Source organism: Lissotriton helveticus, chromosome 7 (assembly GCF_964261635.1).
Source record: "Lissotriton helveticus chromosome 7, aLisHel1.1, whole genome shotgun sequence".
In the NCBI taxonomy this organism is placed as follows: domain Eukaryota; kingdom Metazoa; phylum Chordata; class Amphibia; order Caudata; family Salamandridae; genus Lissotriton; species Lissotriton helveticus.
Genome location: NC_136068.1, coordinates 564,664,293 through 564,686,910, shown reverse-complemented (window position 1 = coordinate 564,686,910; position 22,618 = coordinate 564,664,293). Strand labels below are relative to the sequence as shown.

Sequence of the window (22,618 nt, the reverse complement as noted above, 5' to 3'; positions counted from 1 at the left end):
TCATCCAGACCTCTGGAGCCACCCAGCTCCTGTCACACGCACACTAGAACCAGCAGAGACCGGTAGACAGTTAGACAAGAAAATAGCTATTTTCTAAAAGTGCTATTTTCAAACACAGAGTCCAAAAACCATCCACCCAAACGGATGCGTTATTAAACCCTGAGTTCAGGGATACCAAACTCGACATTGCACCATGCTCCCCGAGCCCGCTAGGATTATAGCATTAATAATCCTGGCAGCCCATTCTAACTTATGGAGAGCAGGTTACCTTACAATAGTGAAAAACGAATATGGCTGTAATTCACTATTAGGACATGCCAACCTTGTCAGGCTTGTCCTACCTTATGCTTACAATGCACCCTGCCCGTGGGCCTACCATAGGGGTGACTAATATGAAGTTAAGGGAAGGTTTAGGGACTGGCAAATAGGTGTACTTGCGCAGTCCTCGTGACAGTCAGACTGCACGTGGTCTAGCAATGGCAGACCTTCAGACATACTTTTACTAGGCCGCTCTTGTGGGTGGCACAACACGTGCTGCAGGCCCACTAGCAGCATTTGTATCTACAAGCCCTGGCACTCCTGGTGCACGCTACTAGGGACTAACAGTAAACCAAATAAGCCAAACATGGAATTCAATCAATACAGCAATTTCACATAGGGAGCACTTGCACTGTGGCACTGATCAGCAGTGGCACAGTGCCCAAAGCATTATACCAGCAAAAACATCGTAAACAGAGGAGGCAAACAGAAAAAATGGAGGAGAGACTCATGCCAATGATGTCAGGTCTAACAACAAGAATAGTGTAATTGGGTCAAAAAAGGAAATCTGAGTGACTGGCGAGCAATGCAGCAATATGGTCTGATAAGCGCCCATGCCTGACAGTTTGCCTCCAATACATTAGAATCCGGAGCTTTACTGTTATGGACTCAAACACCCAGAATGCAACAAGCATTCAACTTGTCATGAATGGGGAAGATTAAGTCTAAAAACAATATTACCATGTTCTTGTTGTGACCTTACATAAACTTGGTTGATCGGTTCTCAACATGCATCATAGTGCATGCTGCATATCACGCAAGAGGCACCGAACCAATTAAAAAATGAGTTAATAGAGGAGGAGTCACACGTCTTTAAACCGAATGTTCTCCATGCAGTGACGTGCAGCCCTGCAAAGAACAACTTCCAAGGGTTTAAACCCATATTAAGCGGTGGCTGAATCTAAAGCCGTCAGTTTGTTTCCAGACCACAAACATACCTGTCAACTTTGGCTTCTCTGGAGGCCAGGCAAAGCCCCTACTCACACCCGTCCCTTCGGAGTTTCTTCATAGCGATGTAAAGCAATGCAGGGATGAGCCATGTTTAAAAAAAGGAGCATTTGTGCCTAATATATGCTCCGAGTTGCATGACTGTGTCAGGGACCTTTAACACCTCCCCACCACCATCACCCAATGCAACAAGCATTTGAGGAAACAATTATATGGTGCTTGAAACCAGACATCTTTACACACAAGAGCATAACCTAGCTTTTTCAAACACTGTAACATGTTTCCTTACTTAAGGCAGGCATTCAGTTCACTTAGCTATCTTAGAGGGAGAGAGTGTGGCTTAACGGCTAGGTGAGATGACCTTGAAAACTCAGAAGGTGCAAGTCTCGGCAGGGATGCTCAAACATCCTGTGACTCCGCGCGAATCACTTAATCTCCCCAAGCCTTAAATGAATGTGTCCATCTGTAATGCAGCTGGTGCTCAAGTGCTCTGATACTTTTGGGTTGAGTTATCGATATATAAAAAAATATAAAAAACCATGCCAAAACCATGGAAATATTCGAATGCCGATCAGGTGCTCAGAAAAGCCTGTTATGTTTCTTTAAATACTAGAACGCTGTCTTCTAGAAAACACAGGCTAATTTTAAGTGTTGCTATGAGTTTCAAATCAGGTGCAATCTATGTGCGTTCTAAATCTAACAAGCATTGGCATTGCCAATAGGTCTCGCTTGGGGACCTTATAAGTATTTAGTTTTGCAGCACAATATCCGATTATGCAACAAGGATATTGTGCTGCAAAACTAAATACTTATAAGGTCCCACAAGCGAGACCTATTGGCAATGCCAATTCTTGTTCCACCTTGGCTTTATTTCTCTACTGCGCATGCGCATCGGGGCTCCTATGAGGCCACAGATAAATTGATGGGGGCCCGGTGTTTACGGTCGGAGGGGAGATTAACACCCAGGCGGCAGAAGAAGAAAGCGGAGAAACTTCGGGGGTGGCGGTGGGGGTGGGGGGGGAATTGGTGGCCACGAAAAGTGGAAAGTAAAGGAACATGCACGCACGCACACACACACAAACGCTTTGACATACACAGGCAAACACACACAGATGCTTTCACATACATAGGCAAACATACACAAGCATGCACACACAGATACACACACACACCCCCAGGCACGCACACAGACACAGATGCGCATACACGCCCAGGCATGCACACACAGGCCAAGGTACGCACATGCACACACACAGATTTATTTATTTATTTTATTTTTAAAGTTGTTTATAGCGCTAGATTGATCCGTAGATGCGCACACCTATACAGGCACACACACATTGAGACGCACACGTCCCAGAGTGCACACACACACACACACTGATGCACACACACACACAGATGCGCACACATACACAGGCACAACACTGAGCTTTGATGTTCGCTACAGAGATGTTTTCCAATTACTGAAAACTGGTTGAATACTCGTTACAATCAACAAGTAGAAACCCTTAGTGCACAATTTGCACCACAGCTGGGATTCCGTCTTGGATGCAAATTTCTTTTGCAGCACATCGGGATGTCGTGCGCCTAAGATGGAACGGAGAAGGGGGTCGTCTCTGCGTCTAAAATGCAGTGGGCAGCCTTGCGCCTTAGTGAGAGAGAGAAACTGAAAGCAGAAAACGTCTGCAGTAAATAACCTTCCCTGCACTGAGATTAATTTTAAACACAGCGAAGACAAAGTGCAATCCAACTGAGGGGGGGCAAGATAATGCAGCAAACATCCGATCTTAATCCAACCAAAAAAAAAAAACAGCTTGCCGATTTCGATTACTGGCACTTTTATATACAGTGCTGCTCAGAATTGTAAATGCAGCTTTGTGAGAGGTGGTAGCACCAACAACCATGTTAGGCGACAGGCAGAGGCCACGCGGGGCGGACATCAAAGGAAAAGTGGGAGGGGAAAAAAACTGATTAGCGGGGAAGCAGATTGCCTTCAAGCAAGCCCCTTTAAAGCTCTCGCGTTTGACGTGAGTGAAAAGAGAGGGGTCCCAGTAGCAATGGAACTTGTAAACACTTGAATGAAAAATAATCAAAGAAACATGACTTGAGTCCACACTGTTTACTTCACAATGGGAATGCGCATTTAAATATGCTGTATTAGTATACACAATAATAAATCGGTAATTTACATGGTGCCCCAAGGACAGGAAAGGGTTGGAGGTGGTGGTGGTTGTGGGGAAATGGTGAAGGAAAGAGTGAAAGTTCGAAAGTGACAGTAAAATCAACAGTTGTCAATCATTTAGCAATGTTACAGACTCTGTACAATGAAATGAGACCAAAATGTTCCTTAGATTATTCAAAGAACGCCATACTCCAAGTAGTTCAATTAATGAGAATAATAGGGAGTAGAGTTGGCGATGGAAAGTAGACGTATGTCGACGTTTCGACCCTTTTAATATGCAGACATCAGTGGTTATCTTGCTGTAGGGTCTTCATCAGGACTGGAGGGGCACACACCCTATTTGGTATATAAAAATATTTTGTGAGTACGGGAAACTAGTCCCTGTAAATAGTTGTACATAGGCAAGAAAAACACATCACCCCATAATGGGTAGAAATCAAGGCACTGGTTAAAGTCCCATAGAGTATATTGGGACAGTGATATCTGTAAGAATACATTGAATTAGACTAGGGTCAAATAAATTGAAGGTTGACTGGTTGTTGGCGCGTAGAGAAAAGCCACAGCGAACAAGGTGGGCAGGTACACGCGACTGCTCAATATTGAGACCGCGTTAGTGGGAGGCCCAGGCAGCATTGGGGCTGAGGATTATAAAGCGCCTACATACAACAAAATTTGAGAATCGTCGTATGACTTACCACAGATGTGGTAGAAACAGGGCCGAGTCTGGTAAGTACAACGTGTCCCAGATGAATCTGTGGAGTGAGAGTATTCAAAAAATGAAGCACTAAATGGCTACCGAATACTAGGTGATCGGGGATACTGGTAACGGCAAAACTCACCGTCGTTGGCAACACTAGTTGTAAGTACGTTGCTGGTGAGGATCCGGGTTACAGTTACCCTGGAAAGTCGACTCTACAAAATGGAATAGAGATGCATAATAGTAAGCTGGATAGAGTGAGAGTTGCACGAGCAAAACGGATGGACATAAACTCACCCGGTTGCCGTCGTGAGTAAACGTCCGGCTGGGAAATTGGTCCGTGTCGGTGTGGATCAGGGTAAAAAATACCCGCAATTGTAGAATCTGGAAAATTAAGGCGGCGCAAAATGAATTAAACTAGAGGGACTAGTGGGTACAGACTACGGCATGCATGCAGGGTGGACGCAAACTTACCCGAATACCGTCGTGTGAAAGCGTACGGCTCGGAAATGGGTCCGTGTAGATCAGGCAAACCTTGCTCGTTCGGGGATCTGAGGAGCGTAGAGTCATACAATTACTCGTGAGCAAGACAACCAAGTGGATTGATTACAAGTGTAGGGATTAGAGGAACGCCGAAAGGCGGCTTACCGGTCTCGGACTGAATCCGTGTTTGATCGCGGCAGGCTGTCAAAGTGAAGGCGCCCGGTTCCGGGTATGATAATATCGCCGTGGTAACCGAGTCATGTGACAGAGTGGGCGGGGATACGAAAGGCAGGAGGTCGCTTAGCAACAAGGAAGCCCTAGACATAGTCAACATACTGCATAGGGGGTAGGATAGCTGCTATCACATAAGAGGCGCCCGGTTCCGCGTGTGAGCATATCGCTATGGTAACCACGTCACGTGGCAGTGTAAGGAAAGACGTGGGGTCGCTTATCAACATGGAGGCCATGAAATGGTCCGCATCCTGCGTTAGAGATAGGATAGCTGCAGGCATATGGAGAATAGTTCGGTAAATGGAAGGGATCAGCATATACAATGAGAGACCCACCAAAAGGAATCGTCTGCATTACTTATTCATAGAAGGGCAGATTCAGAAGTGTTGGTATTTGTTACAAGACTACATCAAAGTCTATTAAAGCAACAATATAGTTGTAACTAAATCAAATTTGGACCATGTGGATAAAGGGGACCAGAACAGGGTTCACGTTCAAAACATCCATGTAGATGGAACATTATGCTGTACATTAAGGAAGTTAAAGCCACAAACATAGTAAACTGATGACCAATATAAAACCACAGTAAGTAAACTGATGACCAATATATAACAACATTAGAGGGCGTACCTCACTCAAGCGGGTAAAGGCCCTTTACAATTGCAATAAGATATGTTTGAGCGATACTGGCGTACCTCGCACATGCGGGTAAAAGCCACTGAACATTAAATTGAGATACTAATTAAGTCAAAGTGGCTAATTGTGAAAAAGAACTGTCCTGCTCGTTGAGCCCTGATTCAATTGAGTCGAAAGTGAACATCCATTTGAGTTCACGGGTATTGAGGATGCTGGAGATACTACCCCCCCGAGGTCCCAAGGAGGCTTTCTCAATGATAACCCACTTTAGACTTTCTGGTGAGTGGCTTGCGGTGGAGAAATGGGCAACCAAAGGTGCGGTTTGTACTTGGCAACGGATTCTGCTCATATGTTGAAGTATCCTGGTTTTGGCCTTTTGCTGAGTCTGTCCTATATAGATCAAATTGCATGGACAGAGGATGGCATAAATGACGTTGACCGTGTTGCAGTTGGTATGACTTTTCAGTTGAATTTTGTGATGGCGATAGGTGAACTCTTTCGTCTGTATTGTGCTGTCACAGGCTTTGCAACCCCCACATCGGAAGTGTCCCAGAATGGGGGGTAGGTTCCACATAGTGTTGATGGTAGGGGCCTCCGGTGTCTTAAAGAGGGAGCGGACCACATGGTCTTTGACACTCCTTGCTTTCTTGAAAGCATGTAGTGGCGGGTCTTTTTGTTGGATATCATCCGATATCAGTTCCCAATCGTTTGACGTGGCCAGCGAGTGGGGGTAGGAAAGGGAGTGAGGGGGAGCAGAAGCCTTTGAGCACTGGATAATTAATGTTTCTGCTGACGGAAGGCAAAGAGTTGTCAAATATATTCAGTTTCTTGTTTGGATTGTTGCTTAAGTCCTGTGTTAACAGTGGAAGAAGGAGAAGTTTGAAGTAAACTGGAAATCAAAGCGGCCCAATTAACCACTTAATTTGGAGCAAGTACGCAGAGAGAGAAGGCAAATGGTGGGGGCCTGAAGGAGGAGGGGGTGCGAGGGATGAGGGAACACGGCCTGGGGGAAGCTGGCTGGGGAGAGAATGCAGAGCGCACGCTGGGTGAAGCCCTTTGATGTGCTGTGAGCGGCCGGGAATGAATGATTAGGGGAGGAGAAGCGGGAAACTGAAAGTACGGCCGGCCTGCGGCCGGCCATGAATAATTAGGGGAGGAGAAGCCCTGGCCGTGAATGCGCGTGCATGTTGCTCACGTGGTTCACATGAACTGCATGAAAACGCCATGAAAACGCCAGCAAAAAGCTGGTGGTTTCATGATGTTTTCGCCACTTGAATTCTCGCTCCGCTCGATGCGCATGCGCGCATCGATAGGTCGCGAGACCTAAAAACGGTGGTTTCATGAAAATCGTGATGCCCTCTGTTTATGATGCTCAATTTCCTCCAGGCTTGTGGAGTATTGTGTGTGGGGGATGCGTGTGTTCAAGGATCTGCTGAGGTGTGTGTTAGACTGTTGCACAGTTCAAGGAGGTTATTTTATGTTCTGAAACCAATTTGCCATTATGGTTCTCATTATGAATGCCTGGTATAGGGAGAGTTAACTCTGCACTGCCTGGGTTAATGATACCTCAGGCTTCATTGAAACGCTGCACTGAAGCGCTGCACGCCGACACAACTCACCTTCTGCCCTTGGTCCCGGGAATTGCTGGGAAGCTACGCCTCGCCGGACCCGCTTTGCGGGTCCCGCAGCGCGTCCAGAAACCTGTTACAAGACCATTGGAAAGGGGGCAGTATCTTCTCGACCGGCAGGGCTGCGAGCAACAGCAGGGACTCCGAGGACCAGCAGTCCCTGCGCGCCCCATTGGACCAGCTGGGCTGCTCTCCCTGCCGGCCCCGCCCGCCCGCCCGCTCACAGTGCTAAAAGCCTGCCGCACCTGGGTGTGAGTGGATTCTTCATTGAAACGCTGCACTGAAGCGCTGCACGCCGACACAACTCACCTTCTGCCCTTGGTCCCGGGAATTGCTGGGAAGCTAAGCCTCGCCGGACCCGCTTCGCGGGTCCCGCAGCGCGTCCAGAAACCTGTTACAGGACCATTGGAAAGGGGGCAGTATCTTCTCGACCGGCAGGGCTGCGAGCAACAGCAGGGACTCCGAGGACCAGGAGTCCCTGCGCGCCCCATTGGACCAGCTGGGCTGCTCTCCCTGCCGGCCCCACCCGCCCGCCCGCTCACAGTGCTAAAAGCCTGCCGCACCTGGGTGTGAGTGGATTCTTCATTGAAACGCTGCACTGAAGCGCTGCACGCCGACACAACTCACCTTCTGCCCTTGGTCCCGGGAATTGCTGGGAAGCTACGCCTCGCCGGACCCGCTTCGCGGGTCCCGCAGCGCGTCCAGAAACCTGTTACAGGACCATTGGAAAGGGGGCAGTATCTTCTCGACCGGCAGGGCTGCGAGCAACAGCAGGGACTCCGAGGACCAGGAGTCCCTGCGAGCCCCATTGGACCAGCTGGGCTGCTCTCCCTGCCGGCCCCGCCCGCCCGCTCACAGTGCTAAAAGCCTGCCGCACCTGGGTGTGAGTGGATTCTTCATTGAAACGCTGCACTGAAGCGCTGCACGCCGACACAACTCACCTTCTGCCCTTGGTCCCGGGAATTGCTGGGAAGCTACGCCTCGCCGGACCCGCTTCGCGGGTCCCGCAGCGCGTCCAGAAACCTGTTACAAGACCATTGGAAAGGGGGCAGTATCTTCTCGACCGGCAGGGCTGCGAGCAACAGCAGGGACTCCGAGGACCAGCAGTCCCTGCGCGCCCCATTGGACCAGCTGGGCTGCTCTCCCTGCCGGCCCCGCCCGCCCGCCCGCTCACAGTGCTAAAAGCCTGCCGCACCTGGGTGTGAGTGGATTCTTCATTGAAACGCTGCACTGAAGCGCTGCACGCCGACACAACTCACCTTCTGCCCTTGGTCCCGGGAATTGCTGGGAAGCTACGCCTCGCCGGACCCGCTTCGCGGGTCCCGCAGCGCGTCCAGAAACCTGTTACAGGACCATTGGAAAGGGGGCAGTATCTTCTCGACCGGCAGGGCTGCGAGCAACAGCAGGGACTCCGAGGACCAGGAGTCCCTGCGCGCCCCATTGGACCAGCTGGGCTGCTCTCCCTGCCGGCCCCACCTGCCCGCCCGCTCACAGTGCTAAAAGCCTGCCGCACCTGGGTGTGAGTGGATTCTTCATTGAAACGCTGCACTGAAGCGCTGCACGCCGACACAACTCACCTTCTGCCCTTGGTCCCGGGAATTGCTGGGAAGCTACGCCTCGCCGGACCCGCTTCGCGGGTCCCGCAGCGCGTCCAGAAACCTGTTACAGGACCATTGGAAAGGGGGCAGTATCTTCTCGACCGGCAGGGCTGCGAGCAACAGCAGGGACTCCGAGGACCAGGAGTCCCTGCGAGCCCCATTGGACCAGCTGGGCTGCTCTCCCTGCCGGCCCCGCCCGCCCGCTCACAGTGCTAAAAGCCTGCCGCACCTGGGTGTGAGTGGATTCTTCATTGAAACGCTGCACTGAAGCGCTGCACGCCGACACAACTCACCTTCTGCCCTTGGTCCCGGGAATTGCTGGGAAGCTACGCCTCGCCGGACCCGCTTCGCGGGTCCCGCAGCGCATCCAGAAACCTGTTACAAGACCATTGGAAAGGGGGCAGTATCTTCTCGACCCGCAGGGCTGCGAGCAACAGCAGGGACTCCGAGGACCAGGAGTCCCTGCGCGCCCCATTGGACCAGCTGGGCTGCTCTCCCTGCCGGCCCCGCCCGCCCGCCTGCTCACAGTGCTAAAAGCCTGCCGCACCTGGGTGTGAGTAGATTCTTCATTGAAACGCTGCACTGAAGCGCTGCACGCCGACACAACTCACCTTCTGCCCTTGGTCCCGGGAATTGCTGGGAAGCTACGCCTCGCCGGACACGCTTCGCGGGTCCCGCAGCGCGTCCAGAAACCTGTTACAGGACCATTGGAAAGGGGGCAGTATCTTCTCGACCGGCAGGGCTGCGAGCAACAGCAGGGACTCCGAGGACCAGGAGTCCCTGCGCGCCCCATTGGACCAGCTGGGCTGCTCTCCCTGCCGGCCCCGCCCACCCGCTAGTTATACTAATAGTTATTTATAGGTTGATGTGATCCCGCTGCGCGGGAGCGCGCGGGGAGAGCGCCGGGAGAAGCCCGGGACAAGGGAGGGACCGTCTGTGGCCGTCCGAGGCCGAAGGAGGCCGGGCTGGGCCAGTTCTCTAACATCCACGAAGTAACCGTCTGTCATTTTATCCCCTGTTATATATAGTTCCAGTGTATGTGGTCAGGGGATTTAGTATTTAATATTTAGTGGTCATTCTTTGACTAAATCGTAAATATGACTAGTTCTCTCCCACCCAGTGTGGGCGTCCCATCTCAGGGGCCTCTTGATAAATATTTTGTTACGGTTAATAAGGAGATAGATAAAGAACTTTTTTTGGCAGAAAGGCGGGCAGAGCGTCGCCGTTCTATTGAACTCTTGAAACAAACTATGTCGACCACTCAGCCTGGACCAAATAACTCCCAAGATCTGCCAGTGCAAGGGCAAACGATTATTGATCTGGACTTGACAAGCACTGACCAAATTCCGAACATTTTTCGAGCACCTATTTGCTCCCCTGTTTGCTCTTTTATGAATAGTGAGGGCCAAAATATTCGTCCCAATCCTTCCCCGAGTAGCCCCATTGATTTTACCGTTCGCATTGAACAGATTGCTGCCCCAGACTTACACTCAACTTTTACCAACCAATCATGTTTAAGTGATGCTCAGGGAGGGAACTCTCGGACTCATTCTAATATTGTCCCTGACATTAATTCCTCAGGTAAAGCACGAGCTGCCTGCCCTCCACCCAGGAAGAAAAGAAAAAAGGGTGGTGTGAAAAGAAAAGGCATTGATCAACAAACTTGTCCCACCACCACCTCACTTACTCAATCAATCAATCAATCAATCAAGGACATTTATAGAGCGCACTACTCACCCGGAGGGTCTCAAGGCGCTAGGGGGGGGGGGGGGTGCCGCTACTGCTCGAACAGCCAGGTCTTGAGCTTCTTCCTGAAGGAGAGGTGGTCTTGGGTCAGGCGCAGGTCGGTCGGGAGTGAGTTCCAGGTCTTGGTGGCCAGGTAGGAGAAGGACCTTCCTCCTGTTGTCGTTCTTCGGATGCGGGGGACGGCGGCGAGGGCGTGACTGGCTGATCGGAGGTGGCGTTTGGGAGCGTAGAAGTTGATGCGGTTGTTGAGGTAGCTCGGGCCTTGATCGTGCAGGGCTTTGTGTGCGTGGGTGAGGAGACGGAAGGTGATTCTCTTGTTGACGGGGAGCCAGTGCAGGTCTCTCAGATGTCCGGAGATGTGGCTGCGTCGGGGGATGTCGAGGATGAGTCTGGCTGAGGCGTTCTGGATCCGCTGGAGTCTCTTCTGGAGCTTGGCTGTGGTTCCGGCGTAGAGGGCGTTGCCGTAGTCCAGTCGGCTGGTGACAAGGGCCTGGGTGACCGTCTTCCTGGTCTCAGTGGGGATCCACCGGAAGATCTTCCGTAGCATGCGCAGGATGTTGAAGCATGACGAGGAGACGGCGTTGACTTGTCTGGTCATGGAGAGGGAGGAGTCCAGGATGAAGCCCAGGTTGCGTGCGTGGTCTGTCGGTGTGGGTGTGGTGCCCAGGGCGGGGGGCCACCAGGAGTCGTCCCAGGCGGAGGGCGAGGAGCCCAGGATGAGGACTTCCGTCTTGTCTGAGTTCAGTTTCAGGCGGCTGGTCGTCATCCACTCGGCTACATCTTTCATCCCTTCGTGAAGGTTGGCTCTGGCAGCGGCGGGGTCGTTGGTCAGGGAGAGGATCAGCTGGGTGTCATCGGCGTAGGAGATGATATTCAGGTTGTGTTGGCGTGCGATGGGCGCGAGGGGGCTCATGTAGACGTTGAAGAGGGTGGGGCTCAGCGAGGATCCTTGAGGGACGCCGCAGATGACTTTGGTGGCCTCTGACTTGTACGGTGGTAGACGGACTCTCTGTGTTCTTCCGTCGAGGAAGGAGACGATCCATTCCAGTGCCTTCTCCTGGATTCCGACGTTGCTGAGGCGCTGCACTAGGGTGCGGTGGCAGACAGTGTCGAATGCCGCGGAGAGGTCTAGGAGGATGAGGGCCGCTGTTTCTCCGTTGTCCATCAGGGCTCGGATGTCATCGGTGGCAGCGATGAGGGCGGTCTCGTGCTGTGGTTGGCTCGGAAGCCAGACTGTGAGGGGTCGAGGGATCCATTCGTCTCGAGGAAGGCGGCCAGCTGTTTGTTGACGGTCTTCTCGATGACTTTGGCTGGAAACGGGAGGAGCGAGATGGGGCGGTAATTCTTGAGTTCGGTGGGGTCCGCTGTTGGTTTCTTTAGTAGAGCGCTGAGTTCGGCGTGCTTCCAGCCCTCCGGGAAGGTGGCGGTGTCGAAGGAGGTGTTGATGATGTCCCGCAGGTGGGGTGCGATGGCAGTGTCGGCCTTGTTGAAGACGTGGTGAGGGCAGGGGTCGGTCGGAGATCCGGAGTGGATGGAGTTCATTATGCGGACGGTGTCATCGGTGCTGATCGGAGTCCAGGCGCGGAGGGTGGTGGTGGGCGGCGTTGCTGCGGTCGTTGTGTGCGATGGTTGAATGCTGAAGCTGTTGTGTATGTCCGTGATCTTGTTGTGGAAGTAGGAGGCGAGGGAGTTGCAGAGGTCTTGCGATGGGGTGATGTCGTTGTTTCCGGCGTTGGGGTTGGAGAGCTCTTTCACGATGTTGAAGAGTTCCTTGCAGTTGTGTGCGTTGTTGTCCAGCCGGTCCTTGAATGCAGTTCTCTTGGTGGCGCGGATCAGTTGGTGGTGCTTCCGGGTGGCAAGCTTGAGGGTGGTCATGTTGTCCGGTGTTGGTTCCCTTCTCCAGACTTTCTCGAGGGCTCGGCAGTTCTTCTTGGAGCTCTTGAGTTCGTCGGTGAACCATGGGGCTTTCTTGCTGCCGGGTCTGCTGGGCGGGGTCCTCAAAGGGGCGAGTTCGTCCGCGCAGTTGCTGATCCACTTCGTGAGGTTGTCGGCGGCCTGGCTGGGGTTCGCTGAGCTGGCGGGAGGGTGCTGACTCAGGGAAGCGGCGAGCTGGTCGGCTGTGATCTTGTTCCAGCTTCTTCGGGCAACCTGTTGCTGGTGGTGGTGGATCGTCGTTCTTCTGAAGGTGAAGTGGACGCAGCTGTGGTCCGTCCAGTGGAGTCCTGTGGCGTGGCTGAAGGCGATGTCTTTGCTGGATGAGAAGACGGCGTCGAGTGTGTGTCCGGCGAGGTGGGTGGGGGTGGTCACCAGCTGCTTGAGTCCCAGGTTTGCGAGGTTATCCAGCAGGGTGGTGGTGTTGCGGTCGTCGTTGTTCTCCAGGTGGAAGTTGAGGTCCCCGAGGAGGATGTAGTCGGCTGAGGGGAGGGCGAGCGGGCTGATGAAGTCGGCGATGTCCTCACTGAATTGTGTGCGTGGTCCCGGGGGTCTGTAGATGAGGGTGCCTCTGAGGGTGGTCTTGGGGTTGACATGGATCTGGAAGTGCAGGTGTTCGGCGGGTGCGATGGTGTCGTCGGTGTTGGTCGTGATGCGGATGGTGTTCCTGTGAATGATGGCGATGCCTCCTCCTGTCTGGTTGACGCGGTCTCTCCGGATGATCTTGTAGCCGTCCGGGATAGCGATGGCGATGTCGGGCGCTGAGGAGGCGTTCATCCAGGTTTCCGTGAGGAGGGCGACGTCTGGGTCTGTGGTGTCGAGCAGGTTCCAGAGCTCGACGGCGTGTCTGTGGACGGAGCGGGTGTTGAGCAGGATGCACTTCAGGTGGCTGCTGTTGTTGCTCGTCTTGGTCTTGGTGGGTGCGGGTGTAGTGCAGGTCCGGATGCAGGTGAACTTGCAGGAGCGGCAGCTGAAGGGTCCGTGGGTGCGTCTCGGGGTGGCTTGGTAGCATCCAGGGGTTCGGCCGGCGTTGAGTGTGTTGAGGGTGGCGGCGTCGTACGTACGGCGGGTGGGCTGGGGTCTGCGGGGGCCAGGGGTTCCGGCGCTGGGCGCGGTCCAGGCGCGGACGGGCGCAGACGGGCTTACCTTTGGCACGCCTTCGGCGCACAATCGGCGCGCCCGCTGCGCGTGACCGCTGCGCGTTCGCACGGTCGCCATATATGGCGAAGTGCGAGGGAGGGCGGAGCAGCTGGGAGGCGGGAGCGGGGAGGGTACACAAAGAAAAAGGGGGCGTGGTCAGTGGCGGTGGCGGGAAGCGGGCAGGGATTACACGGGGAGCGAAAAGCAGGCACGAAAGGGAAAAAGAATATGGTTACAAGATTAAACAATATTAAAGCAGTACACAATGAATGCAGAGGGGCACACGGCAGGACAGCGGGCACAGGAGCACAGACCACGCCGCTCGGCGGTAGGGGGGCGTGGTCAGACGGCGGCAGCTGAGGCAGCTAGGCAGGCAGGCGGGAGGCGCACGCAGCAGCTGGTGGCCGTGCGGCGCGGGGGGTGTCCTAAACTAGGTCACACTCAGTTACTCAGTTAACCGATGTAACAGTACTTCCAGTAATTGAGGTTCCCCCTAGATCTCCTCATTTTCCAATGCCCTCTGTGGACACCTCAACTGGGTTTAACAAGGAGTGTTATGATATCTTTGAGAAACTCCTGAAATCATACATGTTACCCCTCCTGGAACGAGTAAGGTTATTAGGCGAAAAGATGGATCGACTCTTACTATCTGGGGTTACACCCTTACCCACAATTTTGGTTAGCCAGTCTGCTCCTCCATCTAAGCCTAGCGTTACTGCTGTTCCTCCGAACATCCAACCTGGAGTGACCAGTAACAGTATAGTATATAGCAAACTAAAAGCTCAGGATTTGTCAACCATTCCCCAAAGTGCCCCCAATATTGTCAAAGATAAGCCCCTACTACCAAGTATTAAGGCATCGGTTGTGGGAAGCAAGGCAACTCCCAATAAAGGTATAGCCAAGTCTGTCAATTCCACTTCTAGACCTATGTTAAATCGCAGGAACACAGTAGAACTTCCACCCGAGTCTGCTAACTATGTTATCATTATGACGGGTGTGCCTCCACTCTCAAATGGTAATAAGGAAAGTAATGTTAACCTTAAGAACAAGGTCATCTTTTGGTTGAAAACCAATAGACCACTCCCGGCCCATCTCAATGGCGATATTATTTCAGTTCGTAGATGTAAGTGGGTGGGTCCTCGCCCAAAAGACATTGAGGGTGATATTGTGATCATTAACTTCAGGGATCACAGGGTAGTTTCGCACCTGACCGATTGGTATGTGGGAAACTATGATGGTGGAATATCCACGAGGAACTTAAGTTATTTTTACCCGGAGTCCCTGGTTAGACCACAAGGACAACTACGTCCGACAAGTAATCCCTATCCCCTTAAATGGACCAACTTTACCCACAGATTCCATCGGCCTCCAATTAACCCAGAAGCCATGTATCATTCCTATTCACAATCAGCTTACAACAGCTCCACTTATACACCGCCCTGGGCTAACCACAATTCCAACCCCCAGTACTCGGGTTATCCTGATTTACACGTCTTCCCTAACTCTCGTCAACATCATAGTCACCTTCCCAATTTTAATAACCCCGGCAAATACATCCAGCCCAATGAGTATTGGAATATCCCGTTGAGGAACTTGTATGAGCCCCTCTCAGATCTGAATCATAATGATTGACCAACTTCCCCAACGAGGGTAGGAGTGGGCAGTCTAGAGTGTTCAGGGGTTGCTGTTTTTCAATTGAATGATTCCTGTAAAACCCTAGACTCCAGGGGTCAATCTGTTCAAAATGTTATTGATGCTGTTGTTAAATTGTGTGGGTCTGTGGATTCATCGTTGGTACTAGAACCCGTGTTATCAGCAGTTGTAAACACAGAGTCTGAACCCCTAGCATTAAGTACTTTGGGTGAGCTCACTGGTTCTTGTGCTATAGTTGAACTGGGGGACATCGCTTCTAATTTAGGAGTTGTTCCCTCGCATGTAGATGATACCCCGACTACTGATGTTGAGTGTATTCCTGACCAAGGGAGATCTAGTGCTTTATTAGGTGGACATGGTACTATTCTGGGTAGCTGGAATATTGCCGGTCTGGAGTCTAGACTGTCTATACCTGATTGGGTTAGTTTTATACGCAGAGGGGATGTATGGTCCTTTCAGGAAACATGGCCCCTCCATCCATTGTTTCTTACTGGCTATCTGTCCTTCAGTAAATTGGCTGTTAAGGGACAAAAAGGTCATGCCATGGGGGGCCTGACAGTGTGGGTTCGGCAGCAAGTGGGTGTTATAGTAGAAGAAGTCTTTATAGATAGTCCTGATATACTACTGGTTAGTATTAAATCCACCAGTGGCCTGAATATTTTGGTGATTAATATTTATGCCAGGGGTATTCAGGGTGGTAGGATCTCTCCATCCCTTATCCTCCTGGACGACTATCTAAGTAAAGCTTCAGAAACAGGGCTAAAGGTGGTGATGGGAGATTTAAACTCTTGCTTTGAACCTCTGAGCCAGGATGACGGCTCTTTTACTGAGTCTGAAGATCAGGCTTGGGGGATCCCCCAACTGGATCTAGCTCCGATTAAAAAGTGGTCCCAGGTGGCAATTTTCATTAAAGGTATGTGTTTGGACCAAGGTTTGCGTGCCCTCAACGGCAGAACACGCTCTGATAGGCTAGGCAAAGACACCTTTAGTAATGGTAGACATAGTAGCAGAATAGACTACGTACTACTGGATGTTAAACTGTGGCACTTGTTGGTGGATATGGAGGTAACATCACGCGCCGAAAGTGACCACGACCCCCTAGTGGTGGAACTAAGGGATTCAAGTTTCACAAGCCTAGACAATTATATCTCTAACGTTGTACAGGATAATGTCATTCTTACCAATGATACTAGAAGAGTACGTTGGCCAAAAATTTGTGCTGATCCTGAAGCCTGTGAGACCATCAGATCTTTGGTTTCCGATTCCCTGGTTAATATTTCCAAATGTGAGTCTCAGGAGGCAATCAATTCTATGATCACCGACACTCACACTTTCCTGTTTAGGTCTTTAAAGAAACTTTTTATTAAATCCCTCACTAAAAGGGGGGGAAGGGGGTACAAGAAAAGGCTAAATTGGTTCGATGATGAGTGTCATCAAACCCATGCCGAATTGTTTAAGGCCCTTAAACTTAAGAATCTCTGCCTCATAAGGGCTTGTAGGAAGGCTTATAATGCAGCGAAACATAGAGCTAGGGTGAAATGGGATGAAGAAAGGTGGACTACTCTGGCAGATGCATGTAGCTCCAAAAACTTTCAGCAGTTTTGGCATCTTCTTAAATGGGGCCTGTCCCAGGACGATCGGCCGAGCCCTTCATCGGTGGGTCAACAACATTGGGTTAGCTATTTTGGGAACCAATTTAAGGGTCCAGACAGTTCTCTGGAGAACATCTGCTGCCAATACCAGTTGACCCCCTAGTATTTACATCTACCGAAGTGAAATCTGTCTTGAATTCAATCCCGAGAGGGAAGGCACCTGGACCAGATTGCATCCCAGCCGATTTATTCCTTCGGGATCAAGATCTATGGGTTCCATATCTGGTTCAGTTGATTAATGCCTTGGCCTCTGGTGCTAGAGTCCCGGAATCCTGGGCTGGGGCTGAAATCTTACCTATCTATAAGAAAGGTGATAGGTCGGTTCCCTCCAACTATCGGCCTATCAGCCTTATAGACGCGGTACAAAAAATCATAGCCTGTCTTGTCCTTGCTAGGATTCATGAATGGATAGATTCACACAATATTTTAACTCCACTTCAGGCTGGATTCAGGTCCCATGTAAGCACTTTAGATCAGGCCTATCGTTTTATGCTTCTCTTCTGGAAGACGGTTCTTTTAGGCAAGGGCAACCTATATGCAGCATTTGTAGATCTCAGGTCTGCCTTTGACCTTGTGCCGAGGGCTGGTTTATGGAAGTGCCTACTAGATTTGGGCATGCCAGCCCCTATTGTTAGTCTGCTAATTAGCTTACATAGGAATACCTATGCCCAGGTACGTTGGGGCAAACCAGGGGAGGTGACTGATAGTTTTTTTGTGGCCAAAGGTGTTAGGCAAGGCTGTGTTTTAGCCCCTACCCTTTTTTCGTTATATATTAATAGGGTTGTTAACTACTTTGCTAATCACCCCACAGATGCCCCGTCACTAGCGGGAATGAAAATACCTCTACTCATGTTCGCTGACGATACCCTTATAATATCTAAAACCAGACAGGGTCTTCAGCAGGCCCTGTCTAGGTTCGAGTTATTTTGTCACGAACATGAGTTGGAGGTAAATGTTTCTAAGACCAAGTTTATGGTCTTAAGATGCCACAATCAGATCACCGCAAGGGTCACAATGGGGGGTAGGCCCCTAGAACAAATGAAGCTGTTCACATACTTGGGAGTTACATTTAGTGACACCCTAAGCTGGACTCCCCAGATTGAGCTTATGGCCTTGAAACATCTGCAGATTGGAGGTGCGCTGATCAAAGAGCATAAACGCTCTTTCACTCGGCCTATCTCTCCCCTAATTAAGATCTACGGATCAAAGGTTCTTCCCTCTGTTCTCTACGGGGCGGAACTTTGGGGGTTTAGTAACTTGGATCCGTTGAGATTAGCCCAAAACAAATTTCTAAGGGTGGCCTCTGGTCTGCCACAGTCATCCCCAAGGATCCCACTCATGTATGATCTTCGGTGTCTACCGGTTGAGGAGCAGGCTAGATTTCGCCCACTGGCGTTCTGGAGGCGCCTATGGACGACGCCGGAACTTAACCTGTATGCCAGGGCATGCTTAGATGTCAGAGCTATCTCTGGCTCATCGAACATAAGCTGGTTTAGAGATCTTAGATCATCACTCTATGCCCTGGGGTTAAGCGAATTATGGGTATCTCCTGATTCAGCAGTCTTTCCCTCAAAGAAAATATTAAAAGCGCTGTACTGGGAGTGGGTGACCTCAAACCGCCACCAGAGATTGCCTGCAAACAACCTATCTAGTAAATTCATCGACCTCAAAGATGCCCCTAAGCTCGAAAAATACTGGGATCTAATCACCAAACCAATGGTTTGCAAATTGTTCCATCAATTTAGATGTGGTACGCTTCCATTAAGGGTGTTTACCAACAAATGGTGTTCAAGTGGGTCAGAGTGCTGTCCGCACTGTCATGTCCTGGGTGAAAGTGTTGATCATTTTTTGTTTGCATGCCCTTTGTATGCTGGTCCTAGGTCCAAATGGCTCAGCCCTGTCTGTAGAACTCTGGGTACTCGATTAGCTATTGAGGCCAGCAGAATTCTAAGAACTAACCTAACGCCTCTTATTGTCATTGGTGTGGCAAAATACCTTGGATGGGCGTGGGTGATTAGAACTAGGAATCTAAAAAACAGCTAGTACCAGGTCAGTCATTGATCATTTAAAGACGACTTCCAATTGTACGTCCTTTGGTCTTCCAGGTTTTATAGTGTTTTTTCTTTTTTTTGTTTTTTTGTTAATGTTCCGTACCTATTGTAAGAATGTCTGTTTAAACTGATTTAATATGTTTTAATGTCACAAAGAATCTGTACATTTTTATCATGTACATTTTGTATGTACGTCTTTTAAGATGAAATAATCGAATAAAGACTTCTTAAATGGATAAATGGATACCTCAGGCTTCGTTTAGCTTCAGGAGTGCAGAATTAACAGGGATTCGGCCTCCAACCTAGGTCCTCTATTTAGTAGTAGCGATATGTACATAATGTACTTCAGCAGGTACTTGATACCATATGTAATTAATAATTAATCTGATATCTAAATAGAGTTCGATGTGCAGTAAATGATACATAATTCTAAAATAATTTGAATGGTTGAACATTTTTAGTAAAACAAAAGAAAACGTTGCAATCATAAAATAAACAGCGCATCATGTGTAAATCAGAAACACATTTTCTTTGTTAGTGCTAGAAAAGTAATCTGAGACTCATTTTCAAAAAAACTTCCAATCCTTAGAAATGAACTAGTCAAGTGAAGTCATTAAATACTCCTTACAAAGTCATCCTAAACTCATCAGGAAGATCGCAGCTTCTGAAATAATCAGATGGTCATTTTGAAGTCATCTTCAAATCATCTGGGAAACTTGCTGATGACTTCAAGAGCTTGATGATGTCCGATGAAGAGAAAATGACTTCTAAAGTAGTTGGCTGATCATCCAATGACTCTGGGATGACTTCTAAAGTAATCCTTGACCTGGGTGTGCCTTTGCCTGGGAAGCAGATTTAAGGTAGCTGATGAGTTGGTAGAAGATAAGGTTGTGGTTGAGGTAAGTGGGACCGCTGTTGTGGAGAGCTTTGTAGGCACGGATGAGAAGATTGAATTTATATCTTTCCTTCCGTGACAGGGAGCCAATGGAGATTGTAGAGGTTTGGCGAGATGTGGTTATTTTATAGTTATTCTACAATCATTTTGGGTGTTCTAGTTTTTGAAGTTCAACCAGTGCTGGAAAATAAGTAGATCCTGCTGGATCCTGGTTCCGGCAGCTATTTCTACGAATCTTTCAACACGTTCTGTTTGGCAAAATGTAAGTAGTAATCGTCTGTGTCTATTTTCAACAAAAGTCCGTGTTAACTAAACTTTCAGGTTTATGTAGTCATGACCGTCTTAATATGGCCGCCACGATTGCTATTCCTATCCTGATGCTCTTACGCACGAGTACGAGGTCTTGCATGTTCCTGTTTGAATTATACCACTGGCGAACCGGAAGCTATTGCCGCCATCTTTACTGTGCGTGAGCGTGCACTGTTTTGGATCCGAGCATTGCATTGAACATGCGCTGTATTTGCCTGACCATAGGCTGTACCTAGCTGGGACATCCTCCGCAAATGAGACCTAACTACCGGTAAACTCCGCGACCTGTGGCGCGCCAAACGAAGGGTCTCTCACTCGTACATAGCATTACAAAGTCCCGCTCCCCTTTCGCATAATAAACATCACTCTTCCAATGTCCTAATAGTCACTCGTTAGATAGAAAAATTGCCTCTTTCCCTCCCTCTGTTATATTTACGCCAACAACTTCAGCCCGTTGCAAAAAATATGCCGCCTAAAGGTCGAGGAGGGAAGAGCCTTCCAACTCCCGCCGATGACGGACCCAAGGAAACCAGGAGTGAGTGTTGACCACTGAGGTTGTTAGATAGTTACAAGACCTCACTAATGAGTTATTAGGCACGGTGTGTCGAATGTATTTGATGTAGACCTATTGCCTGCTAGTAATGTTTCAGTAGCCTGAATTGGAAAGTAAAGGTATACTTTGTAGCGCATCTCTTTAAGTTTAAAAACTCCATACGTGCTCAAAATAAGGATCTTATTTATTTAGAATAAAGCATGGTTATTCACTAACATGTTCCCACGGGTCGGAATGGTCTGTGTCGTGATCGAGGGCCACATTGATGGCAGTAAGATATGAGTTGGGTTGTGTGTGTGGAGTGGTGGGGGGCGGGGGGGGGGGGGGGGGGGGGAGCTGTATTGCCATATGGGAAGCGCAGCTTGTACATGATGTGAACAAAGCGTCATTTTGAGGGTCAATTCATATCCTTCCTACGTCATTTGTCTCCTTATTTGCCATTATGTGATGTAGGTAGGCAAACTGCTGAGAGCTTGGATCTGTTGCCTGGCTCTGCCTGAGGTTCTCTCGAGTCATCGAACCCAAAACGAACTGAGCCTTGATGTGGCTTCTGTCTGCCACTCACTCTCTAACTCATGCGCCAAGAATTAAATACAAAGCATGAACTGTCAATACAAAACATGAAAGAGCATACATGCCAACATTTCAGAAGAGCAAAGTGGGAGATTTTTTTTTAAATCGGGAGAATGGGTCCTTTAATCGGGTTTCTGTCATGTGTGGGCTTTGAAAGTGTGCTGCTGCACGATAGGACATTTGAAACGCAAATGCACGTTCTTTTTCTTACCTTTCAGAAGCATGGAGCGCAATGACAGGCAGAGAAAGGGTGATGCAAGTGTTGAACACTGCCTGGCCTGGCAGGTTGCTGGCAGTGAATTCGCCCCCCCCCTTCCCCCCTTTCCCCCCACCCCCCAAACAGGGCACACACACAGCCGCCCGAGTACTCCACAGGTCTTTAAAAGACCATGCGCTTGTTAATGAGGCTTAATTGCTTTTTCACCCCTTCTAGCCCCTGCATCGCCACTCTGACTTTTTGGCTGGAAATTAGCAGGTTACACAATACCAAGCCCTGTCAGCTGAAACCCCTGAGGAATCGGGTTTTTAGGTCTCGCCTGTCGATGCGCATGCGCATCGAGCTTGCGAGCCTATTGCGGCTTAAACAAGCTTTAACTAAGAAGCAAGGAATCGTGGCGATTCCTTGCAGTGCCCGTGACTTTTAAGCTCAATGCGCATGTGCATTGAGCTTAAAAGCGCGTGCACAGCCGCCCGCATTCCTCCGACACCTTTGAAGTGAAGCTTAGCTTCACTTCAAAGGCCCGGCTTCTTCACACCCACATGCCGCTCTGCCCCGCTCCGCCCCCTCCCCTGAGTCATCCTGCCTGCCCAGACTTCTCCTCCCCCCTAATTACATCCCGCTTTCACTTGTTTTTTGTTCCGACTCGACGTGCACAGCTACCCTCCCCCCGCCCCCTCCCGCCACGCAATGCCGAGAGCTTGTTTGGAGCTGCAAACAATCTTGTCATCTGTTTTGTTTTGATGGGTCCCCGTCTAGGCTGGCGTTTCTAAAAGGCTGACTTGGTTTGTTTTCCTTCGGTTAATAAACAAAATAAAAGTAGAACTACCTCCATGCTGCTTATGCTGCCTCTTAAATAAGGTCTAGCTGCTAGGGCTTCTGCTTCTACCCTCTTCTAAATAGTGCCTCTTAGAGCGTGTCATACGGGCTCGCTCCCTCTGACAGCATTCCTTGCATCTCTTAAAGGGGCAGAGACAGCTAGCGTCTTGCAACCCGATTCGTTCCGCGGACGGGACTCCAGCGGAGCTAAATAACTCCCTAGTGCCAGTTCAATTCACAGTTGCGTCACATCATTCATCACATCATTCATAGAAAGACTTGTCTTGGAAAACAAATGCGTCATATCATTCACAGAAAGACATGTTTTGGAGGAAAAAATGAACCATTTCTAAA

At 50.0% G+C, this 22,618-nt stretch overlaps 1 protein-coding gene across 1 annotated transcript in view; it reads left to right on the top strand.

Annotated features, from left to right (window-relative positions):
* The first annotated feature begins 20,243 nt into the window (after positions 1–20,243).
* The window catches only part of PARP2 (poly(ADP-ribose) polymerase 2), a 231,218-nt gene continuing 228,843 nt past the window's right edge, over positions 20,244–22,618 (top strand). The window contains exon 1 of the mRNA XM_078652645.1: positions 20,244–20,637. Within this exon, the coding sequence (XP_078508771.1) occupies positions 20,568–20,637 (70 nt within the window). The 5' untranslated portion in view covers positions 20,244–20,567. The remainder of the gene's footprint in view (positions 20,638–22,618) is intronic.